The sequence below is a fragment of the Pezoporus flaviventris genome, unplaced genomic scaffold, assembly GCF_033815535.1.
Source record: "Pezoporus flaviventris isolate CSIRO_AGI_PZ_B2104156 unplaced genomic scaffold, CSIRO_AGI_Pfla_v1 ptg000036l, whole genome shotgun sequence".
Taxonomy (NCBI): domain Eukaryota; kingdom Metazoa; phylum Chordata; class Aves; order Psittaciformes; family Psittacidae; genus Pezoporus; species Pezoporus flaviventris.
Window position 1 is genome coordinate 35,134,753 of NW_026892584.1, and position 11,489 is coordinate 35,146,241.

At 40.4% G+C, this 11,489-nt stretch overlaps 1 protein-coding gene across 4 annotated transcripts; it reads right to left on the reverse strand.

Annotated features, from left to right (window-relative positions):
- Positions 1-916: 916 nt before the first annotated feature.
- On the reverse strand, positions 917-10,580 carry LOC133274547 (alpha-1-antiproteinase 2-like). Of its 4 annotated transcripts, none has more exons than XM_061463905.1 (6): positions 10,498-10,580; positions 8,452-8,521; positions 4,918-5,583; positions 3,664-3,934; positions 1,724-1,871; positions 917-1,163 (listed from the first exon to the last, which is right to left on the reverse strand). In XM_061463905.1, the coding sequence occupies exons 3-6, from the start codon at positions 5,564-5,566 to the stop codon at positions 969-971; spliced, it is 1,263 nt and encodes a 420-aa protein (XP_061319889.1). In that variant the 5' UTR covers positions 5,567-5,583; positions 8,452-8,521; positions 10,498-10,580; the 3' UTR covers positions 917-968. The 4 variants fall into 4 exon arrangements, with proteins under 4 accessions (XP_061319889.1, XP_061319890.1, XP_061319891.1 ...); XM_061463906.1 differs by lacking the exon at positions 10,498-10,580 and adding an exon at positions 8,871-9,013; XM_061463907.1 differs by lacking the exon at positions 8,452-8,521 and having other exon boundaries at positions 10,498-10,575.
- Between the last annotated feature and the right edge of the window lie 909 nt (positions 10,581-11,489).

Here is an 11,489-nt window from a genome sequence, read left to right on the forward strand (position 1 = left end):
TCTGGTACCTGTTGCCAAGGCAGGTCTGTTGAAAGTGGTTACTAGACAGCCCTCAAGCTGCTCTAAGTCCTACCCGGGTGCCTCCTACCCCCTGAGTCAGGCTATCTGCTTAGTGGGTGCTCACTACCTACTTTTTCAGCTGTAAGAGGGCAGAACTTGAAGTATTTACCATTTTATAGACCCTCGTTATATGTTTTCCACAAAGCTGATGGTATGCTTGTGTAATTGCCATCCAATTACTTCATGTGCCCATCCAGCTACATCCTCCTTTTGACTACTGATGGATACATGTATGAGAAGTCAGCTACTTGCATGGGCCATATATAAGTCCATCAACTTATCAATATGTGGTTGAAAGTCTTCAGGTTCAAGAGTGGATTTGATCCTCCTGCTCTGTTTCGAGCTGCAAGAAACTCAGGAATATTTGCTGCTAGATTAATACCAAAAATGATAAAAGGTGTCTGGTGGAGAAAGCAGATATCTTTCTCTGTTGAAGACATCCCCAGTACTGTTTCCATTAGAAGCTTCTGTTTCCCATGACCCTGCATTGTTGATCCAACTCTTCCCATCCCCTGTTTACTTACTTATGGTAAATTACAGCCATTTCTGCTTTGTTTGCAAGAGTGTTAATCATTTTATCTGTCATTTGACTGACAACCACATATTAAGCAGGAGTTTTCCAGTGTAATTCAGGTGTCTCTCTCTGAATGCTGGCAAATCTTAGGTCTTACCTTGGCTTTCAATCAAGCAAAAGAGGCATTCTTTGCTAGGTGAATTTAAAACAATTTCCTTGCTTCCTCTTGAGGAACTGTCATGGTCAGTATCAATATTTTTTTTATAACGGCATAGAATAAAAACTCTTGCTAAAAAAGAGCCACATACTAAGCTGGTACAAATGAAAATAAATCATGTCATGCAGTTTCACATCTTCTTTAATCAGTAACAACAAGCAGAGCTCATATGTCACTTCAGCTAGTGATAGCTGGGTTAACTATTTTTCCTATGAAGAGGGTACTGTTTGTATCTCTATCAAAAATCAGCATGAGGAAGGGACGGTTGAATTCAATGACTGGAGGAAGAGACATTGTCATTATTTCAGCAGCAGTTGCTGCTGCTGCCTCAGTACCTCTCTCATCAACATCCAGAGAAGCCTTATGAACAACCTAGGAAGAAAGAAAAGAGGCAGTCATTCTGGGCAGAGAACAGCCACCTGAGAAATGAATCAGATCCTTTTAAAGCAGGCTTGCTTTTGTAGGATCCTCTGAAAGTGATCAGAGGTAGCAGAGGTGTGAGCGTGTTGTTGTAGTCATAGCTACTTTAAAAGAGAACCAAGACAGAGCTACAGAACTCTCTCTCAAAAAAAGCCCCAGACTATTTTTCATTTGTTTAAAAGATTGGATAAAGAATGTGTGTTTGGGAGCATTAGCGGATCCCCTCGAGGAGCCAGAGGTTGATGTTCCTTTCATGTTCCAGATACTGTCCATGAAATCTTGGCTGATACTGGTCTTTGAAAAAAACAGACGTGCATCAAACTAATACAATCTCCACCATCCTTGAGGACTAAACTCCTTGTAAGCTTGCAGGCTGAAGCCAGGGTGAGCCTATCTGCAGGCAAGCTGGGAATTTGGGAGTTGTATTTAGCTGGTGTTTCTAGATGCTACTACAGAAGGGTTTTCCTGCATGTTTGTGAAAGAAAGGAGAGGGCAAACAGCCATGGACTTACTTTTGAAACCTTTAGATCTGGGGTGCCAGTGATGCCAGAGAGATCTGCCTGGTCAGTGAACACATCCACAATTCCCATCTTGCTAAGCATATTTGTTATTTCATAGCTCCCGGAAATAGAGAACCTGGGGAAGTAGAGGCTCAGCAGTCTGTTAGACAGAAGATAAACACAAAAGGTGGTGAAAAGGATTTTTCGCCTAGGTAAATGATAGTAAGAGAAATGTGTACTTCTCACAAGTGCCAAATCCCAGAGGATTGGACCCTGAGTGTGAGAACTAATTCAATTGCTGGTGCATATTCTCATGGTGATACAGGCACCATCATTCATCATCATCATAACAGTAATATCTATTTGGTGTTTTGCTTCAGCAAATCTGAGAGCATTCTGAAAATGAGGACAGTAATGAGAGCCCTCCCTTAGAGCCAGAGAAGATGAGGTGTGTAGGTGGCAGCCCATGTTGCTCGAGCAGTTGGAGACCTGAAGTGTGGCACAGGGAAGTGGGGAGTACTGTGGCAAATCCCAGCACTTTAGAGCAAAACAGTGTGTCTGGCATAACTGTGTTATTTGGCATGGCTCCAGTGCCCTGCTGCCTACTGCTTTGGACACCCTATTCTCTACTTGTCATCTTCCTCCCATGGGCTGGCCATGATCGAGTTTGCCTTTGACTGGGAGGTATCTGTAGGCAGCTCCTGCTTAGTATGCTTTCTGTTTAATTTCTCTTCATGCACTGTCTAGGGAACCTCAGAGCCTTCAAGTCACATGCTGCAGTGATTACCCTTTAGGTAGCTGAAGTCTTTTGCTGTCTTGCCCAGAGACATACTGGGTTGAACAGCAAAACATGCAGGATCCAAACTGCACTGCTGTAACGTTTATGTGATACTGCCCCGTGCATTAGAAGATGATGGGACAAAGTGTATTAGTGCTCGCATCAGCATAATAGCAGAACTGAAATTGCCATTTGGTTTTGAAAAAACTCATTCCTATGTTGATCTTGGAGGAACTTGCACCGAGAATTCATTTAGATAAAGATCTTCCTGGTTTTGCAGGAAGAAAATTATACATTTTTATTTTTCATATTTGAGGCCTCATGTTATTAGTTCATATCCAGTTTGCTACCCATTATATTTTTATTAACCGTGCTGGCATTTCTGTAATGATGCATCAAGAATCATGGGTGTGAACTGCACTGCCTTATTAATTATGAATCAGGGCACAGCTTGGTAAATAAGGCACATATTAATTTGATATTACTCATCTACTGGTGCTAAGATATCCTCCTTCTCAAAACCTTTACAAACAAGGTTGTAAAATGTGTCAGCTGATGTGAGTGTCAATGGTAGGAGCTAACAAAACCTCATTAGATTTTTATAGTTTCAAAACGAAAATGCCAGAAAATCAGGACAGCCACAATTAATCACTAGCCTGTTCTAACAGACACTATGTGCTGCAATGGTTCTTGTAAGGAAGATACTTGCGTAGGACATATTACATATGTATGCATTACTACAAATTGTTCAAGTTATGGTTTATTTAAGGTTTATACATATGTCTGAGTCACAGTGTGCCAGTGACATATAAGAAGTAAAGCACATTAGCTGAAACCTCAGTATAGAAGATTTGGTTTAGAATTGCCACCTTCCCACTCAGTCAATGGACTATTTTAGAAACATCAATCTAGGCTTGCTGTTCAGGACTCCTGGGAGCTCATCAGTATGGTCTCCACTCTGACGGGGTGAAGAGCAAGTCACTCAGGCATCAACAAAAGAATAGTTAAATACCAACCAGCTGCACGATTTTTACAGATAGGGTGCACGAGCCAAAAATAACCCACTCATTTCCCAGAATCAGCAAGTTCATAATGTTTACACTCCCCCCCCCCCCCCCAAAAAAAAAAGGACTATAAATCTAGGTGCTGCTGCAGCTGACTGGCAAAAGATTACCTCTTGAAGAGATGGTCTGACCATTCCTGGATGGTTTCCTTGACCAGAGTTTGTTCTAACTGCTTCATTTTGCCTTTTGCTGGCAGAACCAGAAATGCAGTAGCACTCCCATTATAATGAAGCCGGACCACAGTGCATGACAGATCCTCATCAAAATAGAAGTCAAACCTTCCTGTCTGGTGCATCATGGGGACTTTCACAGTAGTTTCAGCATCCACAAAGAACTCCCTTTCTTCAGTATGCTCTGGTTTAAAAGACTTTTCCCAGTTGCCTGATACAGAGAAGAAGAATGCAACTGAATATCCCATGACATAATAAATTGAATTTTATATCACTAGGAATAATAGTCACCTATTGCTCCATTTGTTAAATTCAAAATCTTCAACATAATGTTTTAAAATGTATATCACAGTAAGGCAAGAACCTGGTCAAAAGAGTGCACTAGATTCCAATTTCAGTTTATTTTTCAGATGCTAGTAATGAACTAATTAGGCATTTTTTTTACTACCTATCACTACATTTCTATTCAGGTGATCTAAGTGGCCTTCCTGTAAGCTGTCATTTAAGGGCTTTCCTGACACCATCTGTATATATACATACTGTATGCATTTCATTTCTATTGACTTTAATCATAGTCCTCAATTTGTAGATAAAATTAATGTAGAATCTCATATCTGAGTGCTGTTATGTCAGGTTTAAGAGCACATCATCTAACCCACATCAGAAATACACTTTGTTTCTACTTTGATCCTTAAAATGTCCTCCACTGTTCATCACTAGCTTCTTCCATATATAAGTAGGTTAGTGTGTATACATAAAGGACTCTGATAGGAAAAAAACTCAAGTATGTAGTAAATTAGGCCACTGAATCATGCATACTTTTCAATAAAGGCATTAAAAGGATTAGGTCATGCATGCTTCTCAGCGCCTTTACAGAAAATTGGAGGAACATGGGGCAATCAGAGTTACATCTAAATCTATGAAAGCCAGCTCAGGCTGCATGGGAGGCTATGGCTTCCAGCAGAGCTCCTGTGACTGCCACAAAGAGAACCAAGCCTGTGTGCTCCCCAGCTGCCTCCCCATGCCGAGTGGGGTCCTGGCACCTCTCCACTTTCTTCACTACACCATTAGGGCCTCTTCTGGCCCAGCAAAGAACATAAGAAATTTTCCCCAGGCCCATTTTAAAAAGAGGTAGCTGACATTAGATCTGTTGATAAGAATAAAGTATGTGAATGTGAATCTTAAAGGACTTACCTTTAAAGAAAACGAAGCTACCCAGAAGCATTACAGTCTGTGGATCCATGTCCTTGACCAAATTAGTAATTTTTCCATGTGTTTTCCTCTCTACATAATCATTGATTTGCTTCTCAGCTTCCCTGGGATTGTTAAAGTCAGTGGTAAAAGCCTCCAGCTGATAAAGAGCTTTGGCATCATCTAAAAACTTTTTTAGAGGTTTCAGCTTATCTGTTAGAAAGATGGCATTCACCATGTTGAGCTGGACTTTGCTCTCAGGATGGTTCAGCATGTGGATGAGGTTGTGGAAGCCTTCTTGTATCTCTTTCTCCTGAATCTCTGTAAGGTTGAAGGAGAGTCCTTCCAGGATCTGAGTCTGAGTGGTTGATCTAGCCCCTAGGGCCAGCATTGCAAATGCAGTGGAGATGCTTACAGGGGAGAAAAAAGCATTCTTATTAGGTACCTCCAGTATAATCTCTTTAAAAAATTGAAATGCAAAGTCAGCATTGTTTGGAACTAGTTTGAGGCAAGCAATCGCTTCACCTGCATGATGCATATGGTGCTTAGGTTCATTTGGATCATGTCCATTGTGGTGGTTGGGTGGGAGATGACCATGGGAAACAGCATGAAGGCCTGCCAGTAGCAAACTTATGTAGAATGTGATCTTCATCTTCTTGTATTAAAATCCTACGGAAAAAAAGGAGAAGCTACTACTAAGTAAATTAATTAAGTAGAAATAGTTATTCTGTCATTCCCACTGAATAAGAAATCTCTTTCTTTTGTATTCAGCTTCCATGTTCTCCAACTCTTGCCAGGTTTTTTTGGTTTTAATTTTCCCAGGCCTCCTGGCAAATGTCCACCAACTCTTTCTGCCACTCTCACCCTAAATACCTGCAAAGGCAAAACTCAGCATGGACTTGCTGAATACACAGCACCCTCAGCAGGCCAGAGTACAGAGCATATCCTGCTGGAAAACACACATGGCTAATCACTGGAGGGCTTTGATACCACTGTGCTTTTGCCACTAATGGTCTAAGATGATTCCTAGGATGTGCATCATAGAAGTCTGGGTGTTTTGTGAGTAAAAGGAGAAAGAGGAAGTTCATGGAAGTGGGCAGCAAGCAATAGCCACATACAGACAGAATTTGAGCAAACAGGCATGAAGGAAATCTTTAAATAAACTTTTGGCCAGACTGATTGATAAGCCATCCTATTTCAAGAGAGGACAAATGACAGTGGTCATTTTTCAGTAGCAAACCAAATATAAAGCCTTATGTCTCTAAAGAATAGGAGTTTTTTCTGAATGAAAATGATGTAACAGTTTAAATAAGAACCTGAAGTAATGTGTTGTCTCTTAATCAACAAACCAAACCATTGAAGTGGGGTCATTTTCCGCATAGCAGAGGGAATCAATGACATTAACAAAACCAAGGCCTTATTTTTATCAGATGCTGTACTGGTCAAAGGGCAATACATTTATCAACCTGTTACTCTTGGCTGTGGTAGCTGCATTCCTTTGCAGAGCGGACACTCTGCACTGTATAAGCTCTTACAAAGAGACCTTGGAAATGCAGATATGAATGTCCCAGTGGGCCTCATTTCTGAGTAGGAATCTAGGGCAAAGAAAGGGTGAGAGAGTTGCAAAGGATTTGGGGGAGATAATTAGCCAGATTTGCTAAAACTTGTGCTAGGAGGCACCTATTAAATCAATTGCACCTTTTCTGCTCTGGCATGATTCAGCTTGAGAGACTCTCTTCAGAAAGTGAAGCTCATGGCCCTGCTTTCTCCATAACATCAAAGGGAGCAATCTGTATTAGTAGTTGAATACACAGTTACAGTTAGACCTGAATAAGAACACCAAAACCTTTGAGCTATAATCAAATATTCAAACATTTACATGTTTGATATATGTATTTCTAAGAAGCAGGCCTATTTGCAATAACACCTACTGTGTTACTGACAAATGGAAGAACCATAAGGGTTCTTGGTAACTACATTTTCTTCAATTACTCTGCGCAGTAGTTTTAAATTATAGTTTGGCCTCCTCTGATTTTGACAATGAAATGATACTTTTGATATATCTAGCTATTCGTAATTCAACATAAGAGCTCCAGTTCTTAATATTTAAAACTGGTGTCAGTAAGCCAATATATTAGTCAGACTTTGACAAGAAAGCAGCTTCCAAAAAACAGCATCAGAGCCTCATCTATTTCAATATACCCAGGCAGATTCAGAAGCTGCCTCTGGGTAAATTACTCACTGTAAACTATTTACTCAGCTGCAGTCACAATTTAATAAGAATAACATGAATACTAAAGAATGAAACATTTCATTTTAAACATAAGTCACCACCTGTTCTCTATCTCATCACATTTATTATTTATTACAAAACACAGCAGATAGATGGACTTTTCTATATACACATTGAACTGCCAATTTCTATTTATCTGGAATGCAAAGTAGACATGGAATTAACTGACCTGGCCTGAAAATTATAGCTAACGGATATACCATGGTTTTGCTGTAAAGGCTCTGTAAATTATTGGTTACAGACTTCTGAATGTTTTTTTTCCTATCCTGATATTTTTTCTCTATACAGTTATGACATGTTTGCATTTTGTGGTTACTTTATGTACTTTCATGGAATTATTCTCATTTTGTTACAGCTCTGAATTCACAGATAATTAAATCCAATTTGAATCTGAATCATCCGTTACTCAGTGCTGGCCAATCACAAGACTCATGAGTCAGCTCTCATAAAAATCTTGATAATGGTTGATTTTAAAGTCTTAAGATTATAAAAGACTCAACAGCTGCAGTCTATAGAGGTCTTTGTTATTTAAGACTTAAAGGTACAAGTGGCCCACTCTATTAGGCCCTTCTTTGAAACATAAAGGTACTTTTATAATAGAATTTGCATTATATAGAATGGAATTTAGAATATGATTGAAGATTGTTACTTCAAACTTCATATTTGCTATTGCATTTAATAGTATTATAGCTTCTAGGTTAGCAAGTGAACACCCAGTGATAAATTGACAACAGAGATCCTTCCAGTATGAAGCAGGAGATGCAGATTCTCACATGGTTCTAATGACTGAGGGATTTTTGTACCAAGCATACTTGCTAACAATTTATTAAAAAGCAAAGAGCTGAGAACCTGTGCTAAAACACTCTTACGGAATTCCCTATCTGAAGGGGCTAATTTTGCCGGAAGCTTCCTATTTTAAGACCTTTACCTGTATGATTTCCAGAGAAATATTTTGTCCATAAGCATTGGAGTAGCAGCGAAAAACTCTTCGATCCTAATTCCAGATTTACACTGACTTGTTGAATACCCCCAGAAGGAAATCCATTTACCGCTCTCTTTTATTCTCTTTGTCTATGTAACAAAATTACAATATATTTGTGGTATTCAAGAAAAGGTCGGTTTCATGAAGAGGTTTCAATCAAACCAGACAATAACACAAGAGCATGCCAACACCTGGCGGACAGTGCTCCTTTAAGCAATTTATTTGTAATAGATTTGGTGATAGCAGTTGTTTAACGTCTTACCTCTTCCCTATCACACAGTCTTTCCTACCATGCAACCCAGAATGGAGCTACTTATTTTGCACTGTGTATCCTAGAAAGAAAATGGAAAAAAAATGGGATTAGCTGAAGTTACCCAGAATAACTTCACCAGAAGTCCTCGAAGTGAGCTGGATAAAGTTTTCTGACTGACAAAACTTGCTTCTTTGTGGGTACAGCTTATTTATCCATTTTAGGACTGATTTTTATCTCTGTGATTTGGCGAGACAATTCTGAAGACAATTTTCTGCCATTAGAGTCCACTGTAATAGCCCAGGAGATGAACAGTCATCCCATGCTATTCTTATAAGGGAACCTCACTGGTAATCTCATTTCAGACAGCATGAAAATTTGCACTGCTCAGAAACAGATGCAGGCACGGAACAGAAAAGCTGTTTGCTCACCAGATGGTGCTGCTTCCCTCCTGATTGCTTCTAAATGAGGAAAGCTGAGAAATCTGTTTTCTGAAAGGTGCCCTGTGAGGGTATCAAGACATAGTCTTGTCACTGCAAGTGGTGTCTGATGAACTAATCTCAGCTACTCAGGGCTATATTAAAAAAAAAAAAAAAAAAAAAAAGAAAAAATAAATCACCTCAAAATACACACAAAAGTCACAAAAGAAAGACTTCACTGGGAACATCTGTGTGTGAGAAAATGACCTCAGAAGTCTACTGCCCAGAACTGCCTACTGCCCAAACCACCTACTCACAGGAGCACCACAAACTCTGCATTGCCCACTGTCAGCAGCACATGGACACACTCAGGGGATTTTCCAGACTGATCAGCTAGACATTTACTTCTCCTGTGATTCAGAGTTTTGATGCCTCTGTGCCTGAGGCCCTGAGAAGATTGCAAGTACAAGCTAAGTACACTGGATTCTGCAGAAAATCCAACAACTGTGGCTATTTCATTAAAAGTAATTCCTTTTGCAGCAGAAACATAGAACCCAATCATTTGGTTTCTAGCATTTCTATCATTCTATCATCTACACTATCATTTAGAAATGTATGTGACTGTTCACAGAGCTTTTCCCAGTGTCATCTATTTTCTGCAAGACAGCTTAGCATTGGAGATCTCACTTGGTAACCACATTCTCCAAGAATGGCATCACCCACTTCTAAGCCTCCTTTACCTGGAAATGTGAGCTTTCACTCTCCTACCAGACCACCATCAATACTTGCTGTCAAACCTGAGTTACTGCATATGCTCAGGATGAAGCATCGCTGAGGCCAGAGGATAAAAAAAAAAAAGATAAAACAGAACCAGTGGAGTAGTTAGGGCAGTTGGGTGGGACAGAGCAGCAGCAGTCCCAAGAACAGATCAGACCAGGCTCCCAGTTTCTACTTTCCAGTGTGCACCTGACCACTGCCCAGTCTCTGGCTCTATGCATATGTTAACCTTACTGTGATCTTCACTCCCTTGAGCATGTGGGCCACACCATTTTCTCTCCTGTCAATGATCCTATAATTTGATGATGCTTAGAGCAATATGGAAATGTCTCATGCAAAAGGGAAGCACACCTTAGATAACCCATTCCCTAAGCAAAGATGTTTTAAGACCTTGAATATAAAAATCACCAGAATTACTTAAAAGGAATTACCAATACCTTAAAAAAAAATAATTAAAAAAAAAAGCTCTAAGCATCCTTCCTCAGGCTTTTAATGGAGCAGAGTCTATCTCCTTTAGCAAGAGGTATATATGGGAAAGACCTGCTTTTAGATGCTTAGGATTTCCTGGCTCTAGAGATCACTTTGCTTCCCTGCAATGCAGCTAGACACCCGACTCTGGATTTTAGATTCCTCCTCCTCCTGACAGCCACCTGGCAGCGTGCAGGCAACTCCATGCCTAAATTGTGATGTCTGTGTCCTTTATGTCCATCTGACCCTATCAAAACCTCTTCATTACAGGAGCAACTGCTAAGACAGATTTCAATGTAAGATACAACCCCAAGAAAGGTTTAAAATCAACTGCATGCAACAAGAAGATACACTTTTGAAGTCCTTATAGGAAAAAAAAATAATCACTACTTACAGCAGCTTCCAAGGATCCTGCTGTCTTCACTAGGACTACTCTTCGGTTCCCTCTCTTGTTTATACATTAAATAGCATTATGAAAGTGGAGCGTCCTCTAGAAAACATTAACCAGGGCAGACAAGTGTTATTACTTCAGGAATGGTGCAAAGTAAACAGTGAAGACAATTTTTTGGGGAGGCACCTGATTTTTGCTGTACTTGCATCGCCAAACCCAGCTTTTGCTTAAACAGTTGTAAGAGCCCTTTTGCATTTCTGCAGATCCTCCTGCTGGGAATCCAGCCCGTCACTCTAGCAAATACTTCACATGCTTCATTCCCTTCTGTGAACTGCATGAATTCATACTGAAATATGTAAAATTGAACACATACATAGTACTAGACAGGAGCCTAAGGAAAAGACAGCTGGATGCATGCTGCAGCCAGATCTCATCTTAGTATTTTGCATAGAGATATTTTGCATAGAGATATTTTGCTTCCTCTACACCAGACTTTTAATAGCTTTTATATGGTATATTTGTTAAGTAACCCACTATTCTTAACTATCTACATTGCCATTAGTAAAGGCCAATTTCTGGGGACATCACTGGTAAACTTAAAGCAGTAGTACTGATGTTTTAAGTAGCAGAGGGTTGCTATAGGAGACATAATGTGAGAGATGGGCACTCAGGAGCCCATGGTACCCAGCACACTCAGCCAGACTGGCGTTTACCTGGTACCTCATGCAGCATGGACTGAAGGACAAACTGGACTATCGACTGAAGAGCACTGTGCTGTGAGTGTGAGCTGGCACTAGGTGCAGGCACTGCTGAAAATGCAGGTAAAGAAGTGCAGGGTTGGTGAACCACAGCATGCTTTCAAAGCAGAGGTGGACCCATGTGGTCATGCCACCTGTGCTACATGCTCCCTCCTTATAGCCAAACTCCATGTAGGAAGTTGTGCTCCTGCAGCACCCACAGAGGGGCAACCACAGGGGCTGTGCTAATGTGGGTAT

What these genes read in the sequence shown, in the direction of transcription:
- LOC133274547 (XM_061463905.1), bottom strand. Translation starts at nt 5,566, where the DNA reads ATGAAGATCACATTCTACATAAGTTTGCTACTGGCAGGCCTTCATGCT. An exon ending in TAGCTTCGTTTTCTTTAAAG is followed by an intron (nt 3,935 to 4,917) that starts GTAAGTCCTTTA and finishes TCTCTGTATCAG; the next exon opens with GCAACTGGGAAAAGTCTTTT. An exon ending in CAGATCTAAAGGTTTCAAAA is followed by an intron (nt 1,164 to 1,723) that starts GTAAGTCCATGG and finishes CTTTCTTCCTAG; the next exon opens with GTTGTTCATAAGGCTTCTCT.